The sequence below is a fragment of the Myotis lucifugus genome, unplaced genomic scaffold (genome assembly GCF_000147115.1).
Source record: "Myotis lucifugus unplaced genomic scaffold, Myoluc2.0 scaffold_98, whole genome shotgun sequence".
In the NCBI taxonomy this organism is placed as follows: Eukaryota; Metazoa; Chordata; class Mammalia; order Chiroptera; family Vespertilionidae; genus Myotis; species Myotis lucifugus.
In genome coordinates, this window is record NW_005871146.1 from 1,317,854 (window position 1) to 1,340,155 (window position 22,302).

The following is a 22,302-nucleotide window of genomic DNA, read 5'->3' on the forward strand; positions in this document are numbered from 1 at the left end:
AAATGTAAGCTGTAATTGAAAAAAGAAAAAAAAAGATTTGTTTTTAAAACTACCTTCCATGAAAAATATCCCTGCCTGGCAGTTTAATTCCTAAGAGCTTTACTGGATACTTTTTAAGGCCCAATCAGTATGAAAATACTAAAATATGTCATATTACCTGAACTTCTCTAAATATTTTATAAATGCAGAAAATTTTAAAATAAGGTTTTTGTGTCTGCAAAGCAAACAAAAGCCCTCACAGTAATAACATCTAAAAATAGAAAAAAGTAAAAGTGCTCCTTAAGCAAATTAAGCAGTGACCTGCATGTTAAAGTACAGAAAATACAGGAACACACTAAAACTCAATGGTTCCTTCCAGCCTTTTCTGCACATGCACATACACTTTTTAAATCATGGTTTTTTTAAAAAAAAATTATATCTATCTATCTATATATATATATATATACACATATATATATATTTTAGAGAGAGAGGGAGAGGGAGGGAGGAAGGGAAAAAGGGAGAGAGGAGAGGGAGAGGGAGGGAGAGGGAGAGAAAGGGAGAGAGAGGGAGGGTGTGAGAGAGAGAGAAACATTGATCAGCTGCCTCCTGCATGCTCCCTACTGGAGATTGAGCCTGTAACCCAGGCAGGTGCTCTGACAGGGAATTGAACTGGTGACCTTTTGGTGCATGGAACTGCACCATACAACTGAGCACACTGGCCAGAACCTTACACATACATTTTTTAAAGCAATCAGGATTTTCTTAGCATGTTGTGAATATTTTCCATGTCAATTAAAATGACTTTAAAAGATAACCAAGTGCACAGATGATGTAGCTGTATCATAACCTTTATGCCCAACCCTTTCTTAGCAACAAATGTCTATATCTACTTGTGCACTACTTGATTTGCATTCCAAGAAGAGGAATTTATTGGTCAAAGAGTATGCCAGGGTAGGCCTTTGACATATTACCAAAATGATCCCTTACAACAACTAACCCAACTTACCTTCCCATGTACTAGGAGTAAGGGTATCTTTTCCATCACACTCTCAGCATCAATAAACACATTAAAAAAAATTATTGCTAGTATGTAGGCAAAAAATGCCACTTCATTATACTCTTAATTCATATTCCAATTAGAAAGTGCATTTTTCCTTTCGTGAACTACCTGTTTATGTTATGTAAATTTTTGAGGTTATTTCCCTTATTGGCTTCTAAGAGCTATTTCGACATTAAGCAAATTAATTCTTTCTCATATTTATCATATTTCTTGTCTTTTATTTTTCCTAAGCCTTGCCGAAACAAGGCCACCAAAAATGTGCTTGCCTCCCCCAAAAAAATTTGGGGGAGAGAAAGATTTTCATGTCTATTTTTAAAACTAAATCCTTATAATTGCAAGATACATCTTGATTTCAGAAATGTTAAAATGTGCAAAAAGCAGCATCTAAAAATCAAGTATTTTACCTTAAACTTGTCATTTACCTTTTATCTCTGAACATAGGGTTTCTTTTTGTTTAACTCTTTAATCCAACTAAGTTTTTCATATTTTGTATCTCATTAATCCTACAACATTTCTAAAATTGGCACCCTTGTTCTATAAACAGGGTCTTAGATTTGATGAGACAGTAATATAAGGTAGGGATTTCATTTGTTTTCAAATAGTTCAACTATTTTATTGACTAGTTATTACCTTGCTATTTCTTTCATATTCCATTATACTATCTTCTTTATATATAAAAGGCTAATATGCAGCCCTGGCCAGTCTGGCTCAGTGGATGGAGCGTCGGCCTGCGGACTGAAGGGTCCCAGGTTCAATTCTGGTCAAGGGCATGTACCTTGGTTGTGGGCACATCCCCAGTAGGGAGTGTGCAAGAGGCAGCTGATGGATGTTTCTCTCTCATCGATGTTTCTAGCTCTCTATCCCTCTCCCTTCCTCTCTGTAAGAAAATCAATAAAATATATTTTTTTAAAAAAGGCTAATATGCAAAGTGTCCCCTTCGAGTTCAACTGAGATTGGGAGTTTGATTGCTTGCTATGACGTGCACTGACCACCAGGGGGCAGTGCGGAAGAAGGCCCCACACAGCAGCTGGGGAAGGAAGGCCCTGGCTAGCAGCCAGAAGGCCCCGATCATCCCTGATCGCCAGCTAGGCCCAGGGACCCTACTCGTGCATTAATTTTGTGCACCGGGCCTCTAGTATTTTATAAAAAAATTAACACACACACACAAACGTGTATATAAAACTTGCAACTGTTTCGAGACTAGTGTGGACTCCTGAATAGTCTCCCTAGCTTGCACCTCAGTAATACTGTGGACTACTATAAAGGCTTCCTAACAGTTTTCCACATCTACTCTTGGCTTCCTGCACATTATTCTCCACATGGCTGTCAGATGCTTTCTTATAAGACAAATCTCATCATGTCACATTACCCAGATCAAAACCCTTTAGTTGATCAGTATAATTATGAAACTTTTTAAAAATATATTTTATTAATTTCAAAAAGAGAAAGGGAGAGGGTCACATTGATGTGAAAGAGAAACATCAATCAGCTGCCTCCCGTATGCCCCCTACTGGGGATCGAGCTCACAACCCGAGCATGTGCCCTGATCAGCAATCGAAATGGCAAACTCCTGGTGCATGGAATGATGCTCAAGCAAGTGAGCCACACTGGCCAGGGCTAATTACAAAACTATTATGACATACAAGGCCTTTCATGATCTCTGGGATCTAAATCTTTCTGTTCTGCAGGTATACTGGTCTTCCAGCATTCTCATCTCTAGGCCTCGCTCATGCTGCTCCCTCTTTTAAAAAAAAAAAAAATTTTTATTGATTTTTTTACAGAGAGGAAGGGAGAGGAACAGAGAGCTAGAAACATCGATGAGAGAGTAACATCGATCAGCTGCCTCCTGCACACCCCCCACTGGAGATGTGCCCACAACCAAGGAACATGCCCTTCACCGGAATTGAACCCAGGACCCTTCAGTCCACAGGCCGATGCTCTAACCATTGAGCCAAACTGGTCAGGGCCATGCTGCTCCCTCTTCATGGAATGCTGTTCCCTACCACTCTTCATCTGATTAAATTCCACTAATACTAAGGTCTACCTAATATCGCTACTAGAAAAAGAAATCTAAACTGCCTTGACACATATAACAGATGAGGGAAATGGGGATGTGATACATATAGTCATGTGCATTTATTATTCTACTAGAGGCCCGGTGCACAAAAATTTGTGCACTCAGGGGGGAGAGGGGGTCCCTCAGCCTGGCCTATGCCCTCTCGCAGTCTGGGACCCTTCGGGAAATAACAACCTGCTGGCTTAGGCCTGCTCCCGGGTGGCAGAGGGCAGGCCCAATCCCTAGGTGCAGCCCCTGGTCAGGCTCAGAGCAGGGCCGATTGGGGAGTTGGGGCGCCGCCCCCTGTCATGCACAGAGCAGGGCGGATCGGGAGGTTGCGATGCCACCCCTAGTCACGCTCAGGGTAGGGCCGATTGGGGGGTTGGGGCACCGCCCCTTGTCACATTCAAGGCAGGGTCGATGGGGAGGTTGCGGCGCCACCCCGTCACGCACAGAGCGGGGCCCATCAGGGGGTTGGGGCTCCGTACCCTGTCACGCACAGATCAGGGTCGATCAAGGGGTTGGGGAGCTCCCCCGTCACGCACAGAGCAGGGCCCATCAGGGGGGTTGGGGAGCTCCCCCCTGTCACACACAGAGCAGGGCCCATCAGGGGGTTGGGGAGCTCCCCCCTGTCACGCACAGAGCAGGGCCGATAGAGGAGTTGGGGCACCGCCCCCTGTCACGCACAGAGTAGGGCCGATAGGGGAGTTGGGGCACCGCCCCGTCACACACAGAGCAGGGTGGATCAGGTAGTTGGGGCACCACCCTCTATCACCCACAGAGCAGGGCCGATCAGGGGTGTTGGGGCGCCGCCACTCTCACACCCAGAGCAGGGCCGATGGGGAAGTTATGGCTCTACCCCGTCACACACAGAGCAGGGCCCGTGGGGGGCAGGGGGGTGTTGGGGCGCCGCACCCTGTCACACACAGAGCCCCGCAGGGCGATCAGGGGATTTGGGAGCTACCCCCTATCAGGCACAGAGCAGGGCTGATCAGGGGGTTGGGGCGCCTTCCCCTGTCACGAACAGAGCAGGGCGGATAGGGAGGTTGTGGCCCTGCCCCCTGTCATACACAGAGCCACAGGGCGATCAGGGGGTTTGGGCGCTGCCCCCTGTCACGCTGATCCCGGTGCCAGGAGGCCTCGAGGCTCCGCTGATCCCGGTGCTGGGAGGCATATTACCCTTTTACTATATAGGATAGAGGCCTGGTGCATGGGTAGGGGCTGGCTGGTTTGCCCTGAAGGGTGTCCTGGATCAGGGTGGGGGTCCCCACTGGGGTGCCTGGCCAGCCTGGATGAGGGGATGATGGCTGTTTGCAGCTGGTCACACACCCTTCAGGGTGGGGGTCCCCACAGGGGTGCCTGGCCAGTCTGGGTGAGGGGCTGAGGGCTGTTTTCAGGCTGGTGGGTGACTGAAGCTCCCAACCACTCCTTTTTTTCTTTTTTTTTTAATTCTGGGCCAAGGCCTCTGCTGCTGAAAGCAGGTATCTGGTTTGTTTGGGTTCTATAATCGAAACACTGTATCATCTCCAGCTCTGAGATCCCGGCCGGCTGAAAGCTGTTTCTGGGGTTTTGTTTAGCTTCTATATTTGTTACAATGTTTCAAACTGCCAGCTCAGAGGCTGGCAAGGCAGGCGGGGAACGTTGGAGTCTTCCATCACTGAAGCAAGCAAGCCTCATGTTTGCTTCCAGCTGCCTGGCTGCCGGCCGCCATCTTGGCTGGCAGTTAATTTGCATATCGCCCTGATTAGCCAATGGAAAGGGTAGCTAATTACCATGTTTCTCTTTTATTAGATAGGATGTGCTCCTTTTGCTCAATTCTAGCTAAAGTACAGTATGTATCAGAATAAGACCAAGGGAGAGGCGATTAACTCCTTTCATTTTTCACTCCTTTGCTTCAATCTGCTCTTTCATATGGAGCCTAAAAGTAATTATAAGAAAAGACAAGTAGTCTTAAAATAGAAGGGCACGAGGCTATTACAACTGAGTAAAAAAATAAGTTGCTAAAACACCTAAGGCTATTTTTCTAATGACAGAGTTTCTAGAAATACGACATAAAAATAAGAATAGGACCCTATGTTTAGAATTTAGTAAATTTTTATTCAAAGAAATAAACCCAAATTGTTTAAGTTTAAAAGGATTTTCCAACTTTTAGGATAGTAATTCACCTTAGAATAAACAGTATCTCTTTATAATAAAACCATGTCCAATTTTAAGAATTCTTATATAGATATATGGGCACTGACTACTATAAACCTTCAACCACTACCTCATTCTAGTTCTGAGAGGTTCAATGCAATATATATGTATATACTCTAGTAAGACATGCTTTCATCAGAAGCAGAAAAGATGTTGTAAAACAGAACAAAAAATCATACACAGGCCCTAGCTGGTTTGGCTTGGTGTATAGAGCGTCAGCCTTTGGACTGAAGGGTCCCAGGTTCAATTCCAGTCAAGGGCACATGCCCGGGTTTGTGGGCCCAATCCCCAACGTGGGCCTGATCCCCAATGGGGGGCATGCGGGAGGCAGCCAATCAATGATTCTCTCTCATCACTGATGTTTCTACCTCTCTCTCTCTCTCTCTCTCCCGCTCCTTCCTCTCTGAAATCAATAAAAATATACTTTTAAAAAATCATACACAGAACCAACAATAAAAAACTTTTCAAAATGAATTTGGCTAACTTTTAAAAAGAATATTCAGCATATCAAGAAGAGCATTTTACAACTCACTGGTGAGTCCATAAATTGGTAAAACCTTCCTGGAAAGCAATTTCACAACATATACCAAGAGTCTCCAAAATGTCCCTGTCTTTAAACCAGTGATTCAATTTCTAGGTATTTGCCCTAAAGAAATAACCAAAAATATGAACAAAATTTAAAATAAAAAGCAAATGCTTAGACAGTATTTACTATGTGCCTGGCTCTGCTAAGGTTTTACAAACAGTAATCCTCAAACTAAACCTATAAGTAGGTACTGTTAGTTTCTCCCACTTATAGATAAAAACAAACAAAAAAACTAAAGCACAGAGAGGATAAATAACTTGAATAAGGTCAACAAAGCTTGAAAATAGTTGAGCCATAATTTGAACCCAGGCAATTTAGCTCCAGAATTGACACTCTTTAAATTACAATACTACTCTGATTCTCTCTGTAAAGTTGCACAATGCAGTGATACTTTCCAGAGTAAAAGAACTGGAAATAAGCACTATCAATTAGATGATGGCTGACTAAATTGATATGTCCATTCATAAGATTAATATTAAACAGCATTAAAATATTTTAAAATTACTGACGTTGACAAATATTTGTGATATACTATTACATAAGAACAGGTTTCAAACAATATGTGTCATGCTCCCAAATAAAAAACATAAATCAATACATTAAGATAGCTAGATAAGACATAGGCACATACAAATCTCAATTTTCTAGAAAAATAAAACCTTAAATGCACAGCACACAAAACTGATAAAAATACAATGCAAACGAACTTAAAAGTAAAAACTTTACTACTGAATATATTACATATAACTAACAATCTTCCAGACATAGGAATTTAAGTTCCCTCACAGGACTGTTAGAACATAAAATTATAATAACATTACTTACTCTTTTTATCTGATGAACTACTAAAATCTATACCACCAAGGCCTTCATTGCCTGTAGTTGAAGTAGCTGCTGTGGTTCCCAAAGCCAAGCTTAAAGCATTCTGTCCAAGACCTACAAATAAGCTAAACATCATTTATAAAGTTCACTGGAAGTCTTTATAATGATTACATCTTCTGACCAAAGCACTCCAATGCTTTTAAGTTGGATTCCATATTCTCTTCATACTTGATTTAGGAAAAGAGCAAGAAACAAGTCTAGAGCAAGCTCTAAGTCTAAACAAAGACTGATAGTCTTGCTTGGATTCAACAGTATATGTAGTTTGAATGTGACTTTTTTTTATTAAAAAGGTCAGAATACATGTTAATTCAATGTATGTGGACACTCAATTTTATGTTTGTAAAACCGCTCTAAAAAAGCAATTTTAGTATGTTTCCAGGTGAATACATCTTGTCTTTACAATCATGATTTGGAATTATATACTTTTAAAATATTCTAATATTGAATGTATTAATTAACTTGATAGGTGGAGTTAATTAAGGAATAATTTTATAACGAACTACATCTATCAAATCATGTACATTTAAAAAATCTTACAATTTTATTTGTCAATACCTCAATAAACCTGGGGGTAAATAAGTAAATATCTAGTATGAATTTATAAGAGTTTAGTTTAATATAAAACAAACTGTTTTACTATCAATGAAACTTAAAGAACTAACACTTGGAAATCTTACAGTTCAAAATATCATACTCCCAGGTTCTTTGCATAAAACTTTTTTTTAAAGTAGACTTCATTTATTTAAATCCTACCTTACAAAAGAAATTAGAAGAGTTAGACCAGGGGTCCTCAAACTTTTTAAACAGGGGGCCAGTTCACTGTCCCTCAGGCTGTTGGAGGGCCGGACTATAGTTTAAAAAAAAAAACTATGAACAAATTCCTATGCACACTGCACATATCTTATTTTGAAGTAAAAAAACAAAACGGGAACAAATACAATATTTGTATTTGCATGTGGCCCGCGGGCCATAATTTGAGGACCCCTGAGTTAGACTATAGTCAATTTTAAGTCAATATATACTAGTGAATCCATACATTCCCAAGCTGATACAATTGTGGGTGGTTTTTTTTTAAGACAAGATGCTATTTACTTTAAAAACAGAGAAAACAGTGGAATGTATTGTTAAGAGCATGGGGTAACTGAAAACTGGATTTAAATCCTGGCAGTGTATGAAAAAACATAGCTAAATAAATAGCTTATTCAGTTTTTAAAAAACACCAATAGCACTTTTAGGTTAATATAATCATAAATTAAACATTGAATATTGTGTCAAGAGCCTAAGAAAAATCAGGACAGATCTAAAAACTCAATAACAAGACACAAAAACACCCCCCTACTTCCCCTCTCTATTATTTTTGTGTCTTACTCTGATAGGAATCTTTAGGAGAGGTATTTAAATATTTATCATGCAAAGAAATGTATGTTATAGTCATCTAGTGATTTGATTATTAGAAGACATTTTTAATACCTACAAAGTTAGACAATAATGACAAAGTATTTGAAAGATCAATGAAATTTGAACACTACAAATTTCTACAGCTTATCTTCACCAACTCCTTTTCCCCCATTCTACTGACTTGGAATTACTCCATTAGATTTAGTATTTGAATAGAAGACGCAAAAGAACTATAGCTTAAAAAAATAAAAGAACTATAGCTTTAACAGAAATCAAGTCACATTCCTTCATCTCTCCCACACAACCAGGTAAAGTAAGACACATATTAGTGAAACTACTGAACTAGCCATTATAAATAAATCTAAGTATTTTCAGAAATTCTGTGATTTCAACATGTAGCAACTATTCCTAATATGTAAATTGTTAAACAGAAATTCTTGATGTTACATTGTTAAGTAATTATACAACCTCTCCAAATAAAAGGGAAGCGTTTCTCACTCCCACAAAACCCCACTGGCTTTCCTATATTGACATTAGCTATCGCCAAAATTCAAAACATCTGTAGAAACCTTGACATAAGGCTAATTTCAAAATAAGCATGAAATGAGAAATCAACTTGAGATATAAATATTCAATAGTCTCTTGGGAGGTAAACTGATACTTAAGTATTGCCTGACTATAATAAAATTACTTAATATTGTATTTTACACTCTTGCCTTCAAAGAATGCGAATATCCTTCCTGACATCTATAATAGAAAGCCACTCCTAGAACCAGGGCTTAAAAAGTCAAGATATCTTACAATGACTGTAGATACTAAATGATGCTAGACTATTCAACTACTATTTATTAAAAAGATAAGTTTCTCTAGAAACTTTATTGACTCCTCAAACAGCACGGTGCCTCTTCATTTCTTTATCTAGTCAGTCAATATTGAGAAACGGGAAAAAGTATTTCTAAAATACTGCTAAGAGGTCCAATTATGCATTGAAAAACATTACAATTGTTTTCATACTATAAAACATAAATTTAGTAAGACAAAGCAATCTGCTCAAAATGCCAAAACAAAGTAAATTTTAAAACAAATATTTACTACTTCTAGAGAGTAAGTACCATCAATTACCTGATGTTGCTGTGTTTGTACTCTGGAAAAGCGAACCTCCCAAACCAGCTAAGGCTCCCCCTAAAGAAAGGCCTGTTGATGCAGTCGTAGTTGTGGCTGTCGTTCCACCCAAATTATTAAGAGTAAATCCTGTGGATGCTATAAAAAGTAAGACTGTAAACCTTCAAGAGGAAACACTGTTTCTAGAACATAACAAATATAAAACACTTTCTTTAAAAAACTGATGTCCACGATAAAATTGGCTCTTGGAAAAACTACTCAATAAAGATAAAATTATATACTAGTATACTTATGAATAAAGAAAAAATGAGTGACAGAAAAAAAAGACTTTGGGTAATAAAAAAATGGTATCAGGTAACTGATTTCACATAGTAATAAAGAGTTTTCAGCCAGGCCATCAACTCCATCTTCAAATTTGAATGAATTTAAGCCAGGCAAGTTTATGCAAACTCTTTTTTCTTCCCTGTCACCAAAATACTCTCTGAGAACAAATTATATATTAATGGTTTTACATTTTATTTTCTCATCCTCTTCCCTGCTCTGCTCTCTGTAAATAGAGACCAACTTCCAAGATAGTATCTGCTGCTTTAGCGCCCAATGTTGATCTTTTACACAAATCAGTAATTTAATAGGTCAAAGTTGCTGAATGATTTAAGTAAAAAATTCCCCAATCTGAAGTTATATTTAATAAAGGTGGCTACCTATGTACACTCACCAAATAAAGTTAAAATTTAAACATAAAATGTGACTTTCCATTCTGCCTCACCTGCTGGAGTTGATGTCAGAGCAGATGAAAGGGTAAGACCACTAGCTGAGGTAGAAGTAATAGGCAAAGCAAATGGTGTGGCAGATGCTGCAGGTTTACTGAATCCTAAACTGAAACCTGTTGTAGATGCAGATGTAGTGGCTGGAGTTCCTGTTAAAAAAAAAAATCCTTATTTTACTATAATTGTATATATATATATTATACCATACACAGTCAATCAGGATCCCTACAAGTTAGTGATCCTATTTTTTATAGATAGAACAAGAATGTACTTCTGTATGTATAAGAGAAAAATATAAAATTTGACACCAAATCATGGTGAATAGTGAGTGAAAAGATGGTCCTGTGAGTTAAGAAAAGCAAAAGAAAATTGAATCAATGTGATAATACTGAAATTCAATTTAGTTGTACCCCTAGATTGACCTAAAACAGCATTTAACCTTTCTTTCCTTAATAACTAGCAGAAAAATGGCCCATCCTCTCCAAAACTATATACATGACAATTCTCTACTGCTTAAGATCCTCTTTCTTCTGGTTCCTGTGTTTGAAAGCACCCAGAATTCTTCCTACCCCCCTTTTGTAGATCTCCTTTTCACCTGTTCACTTCTTAACTGATACTCCCTATGGCAGTGATGGTGAACCTTTTGAGCTCGGCGTGTCAGCATTTTGAAAAACCCTAACTTTACTCTGGTGCCGTGTCACATATAGAAATTTTTTGATATCTGCAACCATAGTAAAACAAAGACTTATATTTTTGATATTTGTTTTATATATTTAAATGCCATTTAACAAAGAAAAATCAACCAAAAAAATGAGTTCGCGTGTCACCTCTGACACACGTGTCATAGGTTCGCCATCACTGCCCTATGGTTTACTTTCTGCTCCCTTACTTCCTAAAAGATCTCACCCACTTTCAGAATTTCAACTATAGGTACATGATCTAAATCTACACTTATCTGAGCGTGCATTGGTTAGCTCTACCCTGATGTCCTTTGGACCCCTATATTTCTCCCTATTAAAAAAAACTTTCCTAAACCCTCTATGGTTAATTCAGTTACTCAAGGCAGAAATCAATCACTTCTGACATCCCTTCGCTCCCTGCATTCTATTAGCCACAAATCCTGTCAATTCTACTTCAGAGATATCCCAGCAATACAAGCATACTCTAAAACTTTAATTCAAGCCACCTCTCTCTCAATAAGTAGTACAATAACCTCTTAATTTATCTGTTATCAGCCTCCTCTAGCCTATAACCTATTCTTGGAATTACCTGTTATTCTTTTTTTTTTTTTTTAAAGAGGGATGGAGGGAGTGAGGAGAGAATAACAAAATACCCTCGTCATTCCCCCTGACATAAGGTTCCTATTAGCTTTCCATTGTCTCTAAAATAGAGTCCTAAGTGTGGCAAATAATCAATCACCTTTCCTAACTGGTCCTCTTGCTCCTCAAATCTCTCCTTACCATTTCTACCGCTGAAACCTAAACCCCCGAGAACAAAGTATTTTTCCTATTTCCCTGGATCTTTATATAAGGCCTTTGCACTTTTCACTCCTCCATCTAGAATGTTTCCTGTCCCTAAAACAGAGGTCCTCAAACTATGGCCTGCGGGCCACATGCAAATACAAATATTGTATTTGTTCCCGTTTTGTTTTTTTACTTCAAAATAAGGTATGTGCAGTGTGCATAGGAATTTGTTCATAGTTTTTTTTAAAACTATAGGCCGGCCCTCCAACAGTCTGAGGGACAGTGAACTGGCCCCCTGTTTAAAAAGTTTGAGGACCCCTGCCCTAAAATGAACTCCTACTCCCTCCTTCCTCTGCTTTCCTTAATGCCTTTCATACATCTGCTGGAGCATTTATCAGAATACCTAAGAACATAGTTTTATACTTGCCTATTCCCTTCACCTCACAACAGACCGAGTGTCTTGCTCACGCACTCAGCAGTTCCTGACATCCACAGCTAATGCTAAATGTTCAAGGCATTATGCATAATGCCAGAGTTAGGAAGTAGTAGCTGCTCAAAAATTTAAATGAAAAAAAGTATAAATGGCCTACATTTTGGCTTTTCCTAAAAGCACTAAGAGGAAAAAAAGCCAAAAATTATCCTTCTGGATTGACTTTACCACAACTGGAAGTTCCTGCCAGAGTACAGTGCTTTGAAATCATGTATGAGTTCCACAATCTCAGAAAATAAGAGGACCCTATTGCTTGCCCTTGTAGCCAATTCTCCAAAATTTTTATGGTAAACATGTAGTTCTGTTGACAATAGGTAAGTAGCAGCCAAGTGAAGAAAGTACATTAATCTTGAATTTATTTCAATTTTTAATTGAGGTTCCTCGATATCCTTTCACTTTTCCATTGCCTTTCACACATTATTTATTGCCATCCAAATTCAAGGCAGGATATAATCCTAGTTATTCACATTTCCTTCAGCAGATCACTATAGAAAACTACGATTTTTTTTTTCAGCTGGAAGGGAATCCAAAAACTTGTTATAGTCCAATGCCCTAATTTTATAAATAACTAAAAGCTGCCAGATATTTCAGTGACCAAAAATGTCCTCACAACTAATGAGAGGCACAACCAGGGCTTAATTCCAAGACTCTGGCCTTATACTTTGTTTTTTCCACTAAAAGGACTCAAAAGACTGAAAAATGTATTGTGAAATAAATTTTAAAGAAAAACCAAATCTGAATTAAAAATATTTTAATTAAAAAAGGATTTTTAAAATACTCAAATACTGATGCTATTTCTGGAGACAAAAAGAGAACTACAAAAGTAATCATCAGTGGAAGATGGCATTCTTTTGGTTTTTCACAAGGGCAAAGACTTGGAATTGCCTTCAGGGGGGGGGGGGCACCGACTCAAAGACCCAAACATATCACAAATTTCTTCTTTCCCCCCATAACCATTAACTAATATAAACACTCTTCCTATAGCACTGATTTTCATGTTACAAGCTGTAAATAATTTGATTAATTAGCAAATAAGATTTTTAAAATGAAAAAAATATTGCTTATAACAAAATTAAGCAAGGAATAAAAAAAAGCTACTAAGAAACAAAAACAAAAACACCTTGGCAAACAGAGCTAAAGCGCAATGGCTGGTCTCATATTTACTCCTGCAGTTATTTCAATTTTTATGTCTGGCTGTGAAAGTGTTGCAATTAATGCTGGAAGGCCTATGCAAAAGGTGGTAACAGAGACCAAGAGGCTCTGAGGATAGAGAATAAAGGATAAATAAGGAAGCAACTTCAGTGAAACATATTTTTAGCTTTTAATAACAAAACAACTGTAGTACTGAACACACTTATTATTGTAATGTCCACCAGAAATCTTACCCTCTTGCCCTTTTACCACTTAAACTATTAAATTATTTAATACAACAATTTAAAATATTTCTTAAAAATGTAAATTATAGCCCTGGCTGGTATCACTCGGTTGGAGGGTCCTCCCGTATACCTAAAGGTTACAGGTCCAATTCTTGGTCAGGGCACATACCTGGGTTACAGGTTCAATCCCAGTTTGGAGAGGTATGGAAGGCAGCCAATCTATGCTCTCTCTCACATCAATGGTTCTCTCTCCCTCTCGCTCTCTAAAAAAAGATCAGTAAGTATAACCTCAGGTGAGGATTTAAAAAAATTTTTTTTAAAGAATGTAAACTATAATGTTATAGCAAAATAGGATGCTAACTGCCCTATATATGGTAATTAATTAATGGCCAAATTGGTAAACTTGTCTTAATTTTCATTAAGGTAAAACATTGCATTATATCAGTGGTTCTCAACCTTCTGGCCCTTTAAATACAGTTCCTCATGTTGTAACCCAACCATAAAATTATTTTCGTTGCTACTTCATAACTGTAATGTTGCTACTGTTATGAATCGTAATGTAAATATCTGATATGCAGGATGGTCTTAGGTGACCCCTATGAAAGGGTCATTCGACCGCCAAAGGGGTCGCAACCCACAGGTTGAGAACTGCTGCATTATATAATCTAATATAAAAATTTAAATTACTTTTATTTGCCATATTTAAAGAGATATAACTTCTTTAATTCTTTAAATGTATGTGTGTTTTTCTCCCTTATGCAAAAGTAGATCATAGCTAATGACTGGGCCTGTCATTGGCCCTTAATTCCACATCCCTATATTTTCTTTCATCTTAGTATTTACCATTTTTTAAGTCTACCATCAATAGTAATACTTATAAAGGAAGGAGATTCAGTACAGACTTGAAAAAGGATAAAATCCCAAATCTACTCTCTGAAAATGTGACAATCCTTACCTGTATTTGTTCCTCCTAGAGTGAATCCAGTGGCAGGCTTAGATCCAAAGAGCCCAGTTCCAAAACCACCTGAAGGAGCAGAGGTAGTTGCTGGAGTCGAGGTGCTTCCAAGAGTTCCAAAATTGAGGCCCACAGAAGGGTTACTTGTTTATTAAAAAAAAAGCAAAACACAAAATAAGGTCCAGTAGAGCCGATATTGACTTAAGAGAAATGAAATTAACTCTTTAAGGTTAATTTCTTTCATTTAACACTAGAGGTCTGGTGCACAAATTCGTGCAACAGTGGGGTCCCTCGGCCTGGCCTGCAGGATCGGGCCAAAACTGGCTCTCCGACATCCCCCGAGGGGTCCCAGATTGCAAGAGGGCACAGGCCAGGCCAAGGAACCCCACTGGTGCCCAATCAGGGCCGGGGAGGGACATGGAAGGTTGGCCAGCTGGGGAGGAACCACAGGAGGGCTCCAGGGCACGTCTGGCCCATCTCACTCAGTCCCGATTGGCCAGACCCCAGCAGCAAGCTAATCTACCAGTCGGAACGTCTGCCCCCTGGTGGTCAGTGCACATCATAGCGAGCAGTTGAGCAGCCTTAGCATATCATTAGCATATTACGGTTTGATTGGTTGAACAGATGACCAGATATTTAGCGTATTAGGCTTTTAATATATAGGCCCAATGCACAAAATTAGTGCACAGGGGGTGGGGGGGGGGGGGTCCCTCAGCCCGGCCTGTGCCTCTTGCAATCAGGGACCCCTCAGGTAGAGTCCCTAGGCCTGACCAGCAATCAGGGCCTATCGGGGCTTTCCTTCCCCCGGCTGCCAGCAGCTGGCCCCGCCCCGCAGCTGCCACTGCTGGCCTGGGCCTCGCTCTGTGGGGCCATCGCTGGCCAGCCCCGCATACCTGCCACAGCATCACTGGCCGGTGGCCTGGGCCTCCCTCTGCAGGATGATCATGGGGCAATGGTGGGGCCCCCCAACCAATCACATCACACCCTAATTGGCGGGCCCGGCGCCAGTGCATGTCATAGCGTGGTCGTTCGGAAGGTCGCCTGGACAGTCGCTCTGCTCTTCAGTTGATTTGCATATTATGCTTTTATTATTATAGATATCTAACGCATCTCCATAGGATACAAAAGGAACTAATAAGTTTAACCAAATTTAAATATTTTTCAGTTATCTTTAAAAATAAATCCACACATAAAATTAATCTTTAAAAAAATACAGTACCAATCTTCAAGAAAAGCATAACCTAGAGCAGTGATGGTGAACCTTTTGAGCTCGGCATATCAGCATTTTGAAAAACCCTAACTTAACTCTGGTGCCGTGTCACATATAGAAATTTTTTGATATTTGCAACCATAATAAAACAAAGATTTATATTTTTGATATTTATTTTATATATTTAAATGCCATTTAACAAAGAAAAATCAACCAAAAAAATGAGTTTGCGTGTCACCTCTGACATGCATGTCATAGGTTCGCCATCACTGATCTAGAGCAATTAAGATTCCAAGTAATCGCAAACAGAACCACACATTCTTATTCTGCTTTCACCAGTTTTTGTTTGAAAGTAAGCTATTTAAAAATGGCCACAATGCCCTAGCCCAGTGGTCAGCAAACTGCAGCTCGCCAGCCACATGCAGCTCTTTGGCCCCTTGAGTGTGGCTCTTCCACAAAATACCACGTGTGGGCGCACACGTACAGTGCGATTGAAACTTCATGGCCCATGCGCAGAAATCGGTATTTTGTGGAAGAGCCACACTCAAGGGGTCAAAGAGCCACATGTGGTGTGCAAGCCACAGTTTGCCGACCACTGCCCTAGCCGGTTTGGCTCAGTGGATAGAGCTTCAGCCTGCCGACTTAAGAGTCCCAGGTTCGATTCTGGTCAAGGACACATACCTGGGTTGCAGGCTGGATCCCCAGTGTGAGGCATGCAGGAGACAGCTGATCAATGATTCTCTCTCATCATTGATGTTTCCATCTCTCTCTCCCTCTCCCTTCCTCTCTGAATCAATAAAAATATATTTTTTAAAAAAAGAGCAAAATGCAAAGCAAAATTACCCCAATCAAGATTGTGGCCCTAGCTGGTTTGGCTCAGTGGATAGTGTCAGCCTGCGGACTGAATGGTCCCAGTTTCAATTTCAGTCAAGGGCACATGCCCAGGTTGCTAGATCCTCAGCACCAGGCATGAAGGAGGCAGCCTATCAATGATTCTCTCATTATTGATGTTTCTCCCTCTCCCTCTCTCCCTTCCTGTCTGAAATCAATGAAATATATATATATTTTCAATTATGTTCATCAGCAGAAATTCTCTTCAGAAAGAGCAGCCAATAACAAGTGATGTGAACAAAGTTCACAGCTTTTCAACTGTTCTCATCAAGCCTCAGAGGCTCCAATTTGCTATTTATAGGTAGGAGAACAAATTATGAAAGTAGGCGAAAAAAAAGAAAGAAAACCCAAAAACTTGATCACTCAATAGTATTTCAAAAATTATGCAGGAGAGTTAACAGAGATTGTAACAATTATGAAATCCCACTCATCCTACATATGGAATCTTTATTACTTCTCTCCAGGCCCTTCCAGACAGACATTAATTATCATGAGGACTCAATGTCAGTTTTAAAAAGCTTGTAAGCCTGGGAAGTTTCAATTTAAGGGGAAGGCAGTAGTGTTATGGCTGGGATCCAGTACCAGTTCCCCATTGCGCTGATATGTAGGTGATACTACTTAATCTTTTTGAGCCTCTATTTTATCTGCAAAGTGGGAATAACAGTACCCTTAGGATTTTTTGTAAAATTAAGAGAACAAGCAGGACGAATTAACTTCACTCAATGCACGTTGTTGCTATTGCTATCATTAGGAACAAGTATAAATTCTACTAAACACATTATATAATGCCAGCAAAGCACTGTGAGGGCTATAGAGAGGGAGGAGCTTAACCAAAGAGGTAGAACCTGAAATGAGTCCTCAACTCTGAATAGGAAAAACAAGAGGACATACACTAATTGTGTCTTAGTTTACCACTGATCTTAAAAATGATAGCAGGCTGGGGTGGGGGTGAGGGGTGGGTTGTCAGGGCAGGGCTGCAAGGCCTCACTAACAAAGCACAGATCTTTAAACACTTAAACTGAGTTTAAAAGAAACATTATTGGCATATTCTAATGATATCAAATTTAAAAAATTATTATGCTCCCCTTCCTCACAAATCAGTGATATTTTTTAAAATATATTTTTATTGATTTCAGAGAGAGAGAGAGAGAGAAAAGGAGAGATGGAAACATCAATAATGACAGAACCACCGATCAGCTGCCTCATGCCCCCCACTGGGGCTTGAGCTCACTACCCAGCACGTACCCTTGACTGGAATTGAACCTGGGACCCTTCAGTCCCCAGGTCAACACTCTCTCCACTGAGCCAAAACACCTAGGGCCATTGATCCTTTTTTTTCACTGTTATCTCATAAATATGCAAAAGATGTACAGTGAAAATATGTATTGTAGATAATTAAAATATTCAAAATTTCTTGATTGAAGACACAATGAAGTGCTTCATAATTAAAGCTGAAAACATTACCAAAGAACTACATCAAAGTGAAATGGTATTACTTTATCAGAGAAGCAAAACAGAAATGTCTCTGTGGCAGAGAAATTTACTTGAAGAAAAACAAAAAGCTACCCCAGACCTGACCCCCACCCAGTATTATCAGCCACTGACTCAACAGGATGTGAGCCAAGTTGACTCCAGCAGATCAGTAATGTGATTTTAACTTCCCCAGCTTGCCTTAATGTGCACTTAATAACATAATAGCTAACATTTACTGAGCACTTAGCAAATGCAATATGCTACATTTTCTACATGCTTTATCTCATTCAACAACTCTCTGAGGTAATTATTATATTCCTTTTCCAAATGTGGGAACTGAGGCTTGGAGAGGAACTTTCCCAGAGTGATACCAAATCACCAAATGGCAGCAGGAGCAGTCAGGCCTCCAAATTAGAATTCCAATGGAGAGATGTTAGTCAGTCTCTCCATTTGTTAATTTATCCAAGCCTTTCTAAAACCTGTGTAAATGTAATTTATTGCCAACAGATAATTCACTTACTTGATCATTCAACAGTATTTATTAAAGTCCTTATTATATCCCAGGCACTGTTATAGGGACTGAGGACTAAGGATGAAATGGTAAATAAGGCCCTGCGCTCTAGAAATTTCCAGTAAGAGAAAGAGTAGTCAATCAATCATTCCTTCAACAAATATATATTGAGCTTCACTGTGTCTACTGGAAAAACAGTATGAAAAGGTCTCCACCCTCATGGAGCATCCATTCTGTTGCTTGGATCAGACAATAAATAAGTCAACAAAAATACATAATGAACTGTTACAACTGTGGTAAGTGCTATGGTACAGGGTACTATGAGGATATACACTTCCTATAGGTCAGAAAAAGCCTCGGGGGAAGCAACCTTTTTAATCCCAAAAGTAGGCATTAGCTTGGCACATGGGGTATGAGGTAGTAAGGGAATTCAAAACAGATGAACTACCCTAAAGCGGGAAGGGGTTTGGCCAAGAAACTGAGAAAAGGCCCAAGTTGCTAGAGCAGGGTTTTTGGAACTAAGATCAGGACCCATTAGATAGAGGGTATGAAATCAATTTAGTAGATAATAAGCATTTTTTTAATGAAATGCAACAGAATAGAAAATACCAGTGCATCATATGAAGTAAGGGTATCTTTCTTGAAACTTTCAGTTACTTGTGTTCCTGAACTGGGTGATAATATAAATGCAATTTAATGGGTCTGGACCACTGAATTGGAGCAAACTAAAATGAGGAAAAGATGGGCCCAGGATAAGCCTGTTGAAGAAGTTCCAGATTATTTGAGGACCATAGCAAGGTTTATTTTTACTTCATTCCAATGATAGTGAAAAATCATTGAAGGGAGGCAATGTGAATTTTTAAAAAATATCAACCTGGCTACAATGTAGTAAAAAGATTGACATAAAAGTAGATTTTTGAGATTTAATTGAACTACTAAGTAGGAAATGATGGGTGCAGTTCTCATTTAACAAGGGAAAGGTGACTGGTTGAAAACCAGGTGGGAATCTTAAGTATTTTCATAAGAATGTAAGCTTCAGGAGAGCAGGACTCTTATTTGCCACCTAAAACAGAGCCTACTACACAGGAGTGTGTCCAATAAATATTTGTTCAAGGAATGACAACAGCTTGCAGCACTGAAAATGAAGCGAATATTAGATAATTAAAATTACCAAGTCTTGCTGATAAAGTGTATAGAGTGAGAGAAAAGGAGGCATTAAGGAAAACTCCCAGATTTCTGACTTGATGTGTAGCCTGTGGTCCTCCTCCCTTTTTGACTACAATGCTGAAGGTATTTTTGCCTTTTTAATCTACAACAATATTCTTTAAGCTTCTATGCACACGTCTTGATTTAATAAACTCCATCTTTATCTTCAAAAGATTGAGTTCTAAAGATTAAACCTGTCATTAATAAAATGATTTTTAACTATTTTAATTGCCTCTTTGGGGGTTTCTGCTAGTAAAATTTTTGTCACCGGTGCAGCAGGTTGCACAGAAATGGATCAATATATTACCTACATTTTGCAATTTAATTAAGACAATGTGAGTCATTAAAACACAACATTCTCACTTTTGCATCCTGTTCAAAGTTATGCTATAAGTAACACAAAAACAACAGGACAGCTAGGGTCCCAAGAGGCACAAAGACTTGAAAACTCGTTAACCACGAACTCATCAAAGCTCTGTAATATCCTGAACTAAATTCATTATCAGGGAGAAACTTTGGTCCTTAAATTTTTCTTTTTCTAAAGCCCCACAATAAGCTGTATTTCATTCATTCGTACCACATTCATCCTGTGCCGAAGACGGACAAACTGCTAGGGCCTTGCATCCAGCCAGACCTCGCCAGTAGGAACAATGTCCGAACCATCGTAGATTCTGGGGCCTCACGACACAGAAACCATCCCCCCTCCATCCCCCTCCTCTCCGCCAGGCCGCACGCAGTGCCCGGGCGCGGCGGCGAGTGGGAAGCCCACGAAGCTGGCGCGGGGCAATGGTTTTTCTCCAGGCCGAGCGAGAGAGAAGCCGGCGGGAATACAGATGGGCGGGATTACCCTACGGGAGCCTCGCTGGGAGGACCTGGCCGGGAAGGCGAGGAAATGCGGTTACCTAGACGCCCCGGTTCCGAAGGAGAAACCGCCGCCTGTGCCAGTCCCGCCGGCGGCTACGGTGGTGGAACCTAGCGTGCCGGTCCCGAAGGAGAACCCCGTGGACATGGCTGCCCCGGCTCAGCGCCTTCAGAACGCGGAAAGGAGTCTAGGATGCTCCTCTCGCATCAAAGCCGAAGCGGGCCGGGAAGCATTGCTTCCCGCCGCAGCCAGGACCTGGCAGGAACCTCAAACTCCGGCGGCGGCGAAAACCAGGCCGAGGCGGGCGGCACAACCACGCAGAACGCTCCAGCGCCCGCGGCGCGCACACAGCCCGCCGGAAGCGAGCCCGCCGCGCAGGGAACTCTGGGATGGAGTGGGGCCGGCGTGCCGCGCAAAGCACCCTGGGACTGGAGTTGGGGCCCCGCCTACTCTCTGGAGGTAGACTCCCCGAGTTCAAACAAAACCACACTATTTCTCTTTTAGTTCTATTTCGGCAACCGCGCTGACGTTATCTGTATTCCAGCGCTGTTGTGTCTCCATTAATGCTTATGTCCTTGCCTACTTCCTAAAAGGATGCGCAGAATCCCAGAGTTGGGAGGGCCCTGTTGGTCATTTCTATCCTCGCCCCGCCCCCCCCTTTACAGGAAAGGTGATTTTAATCTTCCGTGGCCTGCCACCCTTTGAAAAACGAGGAGGTGGGTGCTTCCTAACAGTTTGGCAATCAATCAATAACAATTCACTCATCGGTTCAAGGACGTGAGCACCACCTTTGGGCTCCAAGGCATGCGGGGCCACCAAGAAAATCCAGGAGAGCGTCCTTTCGCAGGTGTGGTGGCTGGCCCTGTTCGTGGTGCTGAGCAAACAGAACTGGACAGGCCCTCCGAATGGCAGAGGATGTAAAGTCTGTAAATAGTGTCAGCGTTTCCTGCCCGCTGACAGTGCGGGACCTGGGGGCGGAGCGCGGGTTCCCTCCCGGACCGCTGCCTCCCTCCCGGCTTTGCGGCGCTCCGCTCCGATGCCACTGCTATCACTAGAGGAACTGCAAAAGAAAGGCATTTTAAAAACTACAGAAACAAGTATATAATATAAGGTGAAATTTAGGTGTTCTATGAGCAGCCCTTAAACATAAGAGAAAAAGGGGGTTTAAGGAAGAGATCCCTCTAGAGAAAGGATCAAGAAAAGCTTCCTGGCGGCGGTGCCTTTTAGGTGCTGCCATCAACACGTGGGTCTTTATTTTTCTGTTGGGAATTGTCGCAGTACTCCTGTAAATGCGATTTTTTTCTTGCAATAAAAATTTATCCATAAGCAACCACCAGATTTGCTCTCCTAAAACAGACATTGCCTTAATAAAAAAAACTCAGTGGTTCTAGTCTGGCTCTTACTAACCTCACATCTCACAACTGTCCTTAATGCAGCACTTTCTCCTGCGCTGAGCTAGGGCATTGCCACCTGCTATGGACTGAATTGCGTCCCTCCAAAAATTCATTCATTTCAGAGTTTAAATTATGCTGCAGTACCTCCAAAAATTCCACAGAGGGGAGCACTGCAGAGATGGCAACTGGAATATTTGATGAACGGTATTACAATCTGCCACATGCCTCTAAATGCCCCAAGTTTAAAACTGGACCTCACAGAACCTTTCTCAGATAACTTCTGTTTGAATTATTAGCAAAAAAGAAAAGAAAACACTTTACATCTTATGTTCTACAGAAACAAAACTCCAATGAAAGCTGTTTCTATGAAAGCCCAATTTGGTTATTAAATTTTAAAACTTAACAGTAAAATGATAATCATT

The 22,302-nt window shown here is 40.5% G+C and overlaps 1 protein-coding gene across 9 annotated transcripts in view; it reads right to left on the reverse strand.

Moving 5' to 3' along the window:
* The window catches only part of NUP58 (nucleoporin 58), a 48,635-nt gene extending 27,779 nt beyond the window's left edge, over positions 1–20,856 (reverse strand). For 6 of the 9 annotated variants that reach the window (XM_014458635.2, XM_014458633.2, XM_023756698.1 and 3 more), the window contains exons 1-5: positions 20,527–20,856; positions 14,334–14,476; positions 10,049–10,198; positions 9,283–9,420; positions 6,706–6,816 (exon numbers count right to left, since the gene is read on the reverse strand). In XM_014458635.2, the coding sequence (XP_014314121.1) occupies positions 6,706–6,816; positions 9,283–9,420; positions 10,049–10,198; positions 14,334–14,476; positions 20,527–20,633 (649 nt within the window). In that variant the 5' untranslated portion in view covers positions 20,634–20,856. Of the gene's footprint in view, positions 1–6,705; positions 6,817–9,282; positions 9,421–10,048; positions 10,199–14,333; positions 14,477–20,201; positions 20,222–20,526 lie in introns of those variants that run through there. The other 3 variants (XM_023756699.1, XM_014458634.2, XM_023756700.1) reach the window with 3 other exon arrangements.
* Between the last annotated feature and the right edge of the window lie 1,446 nt (positions 20,857–22,302).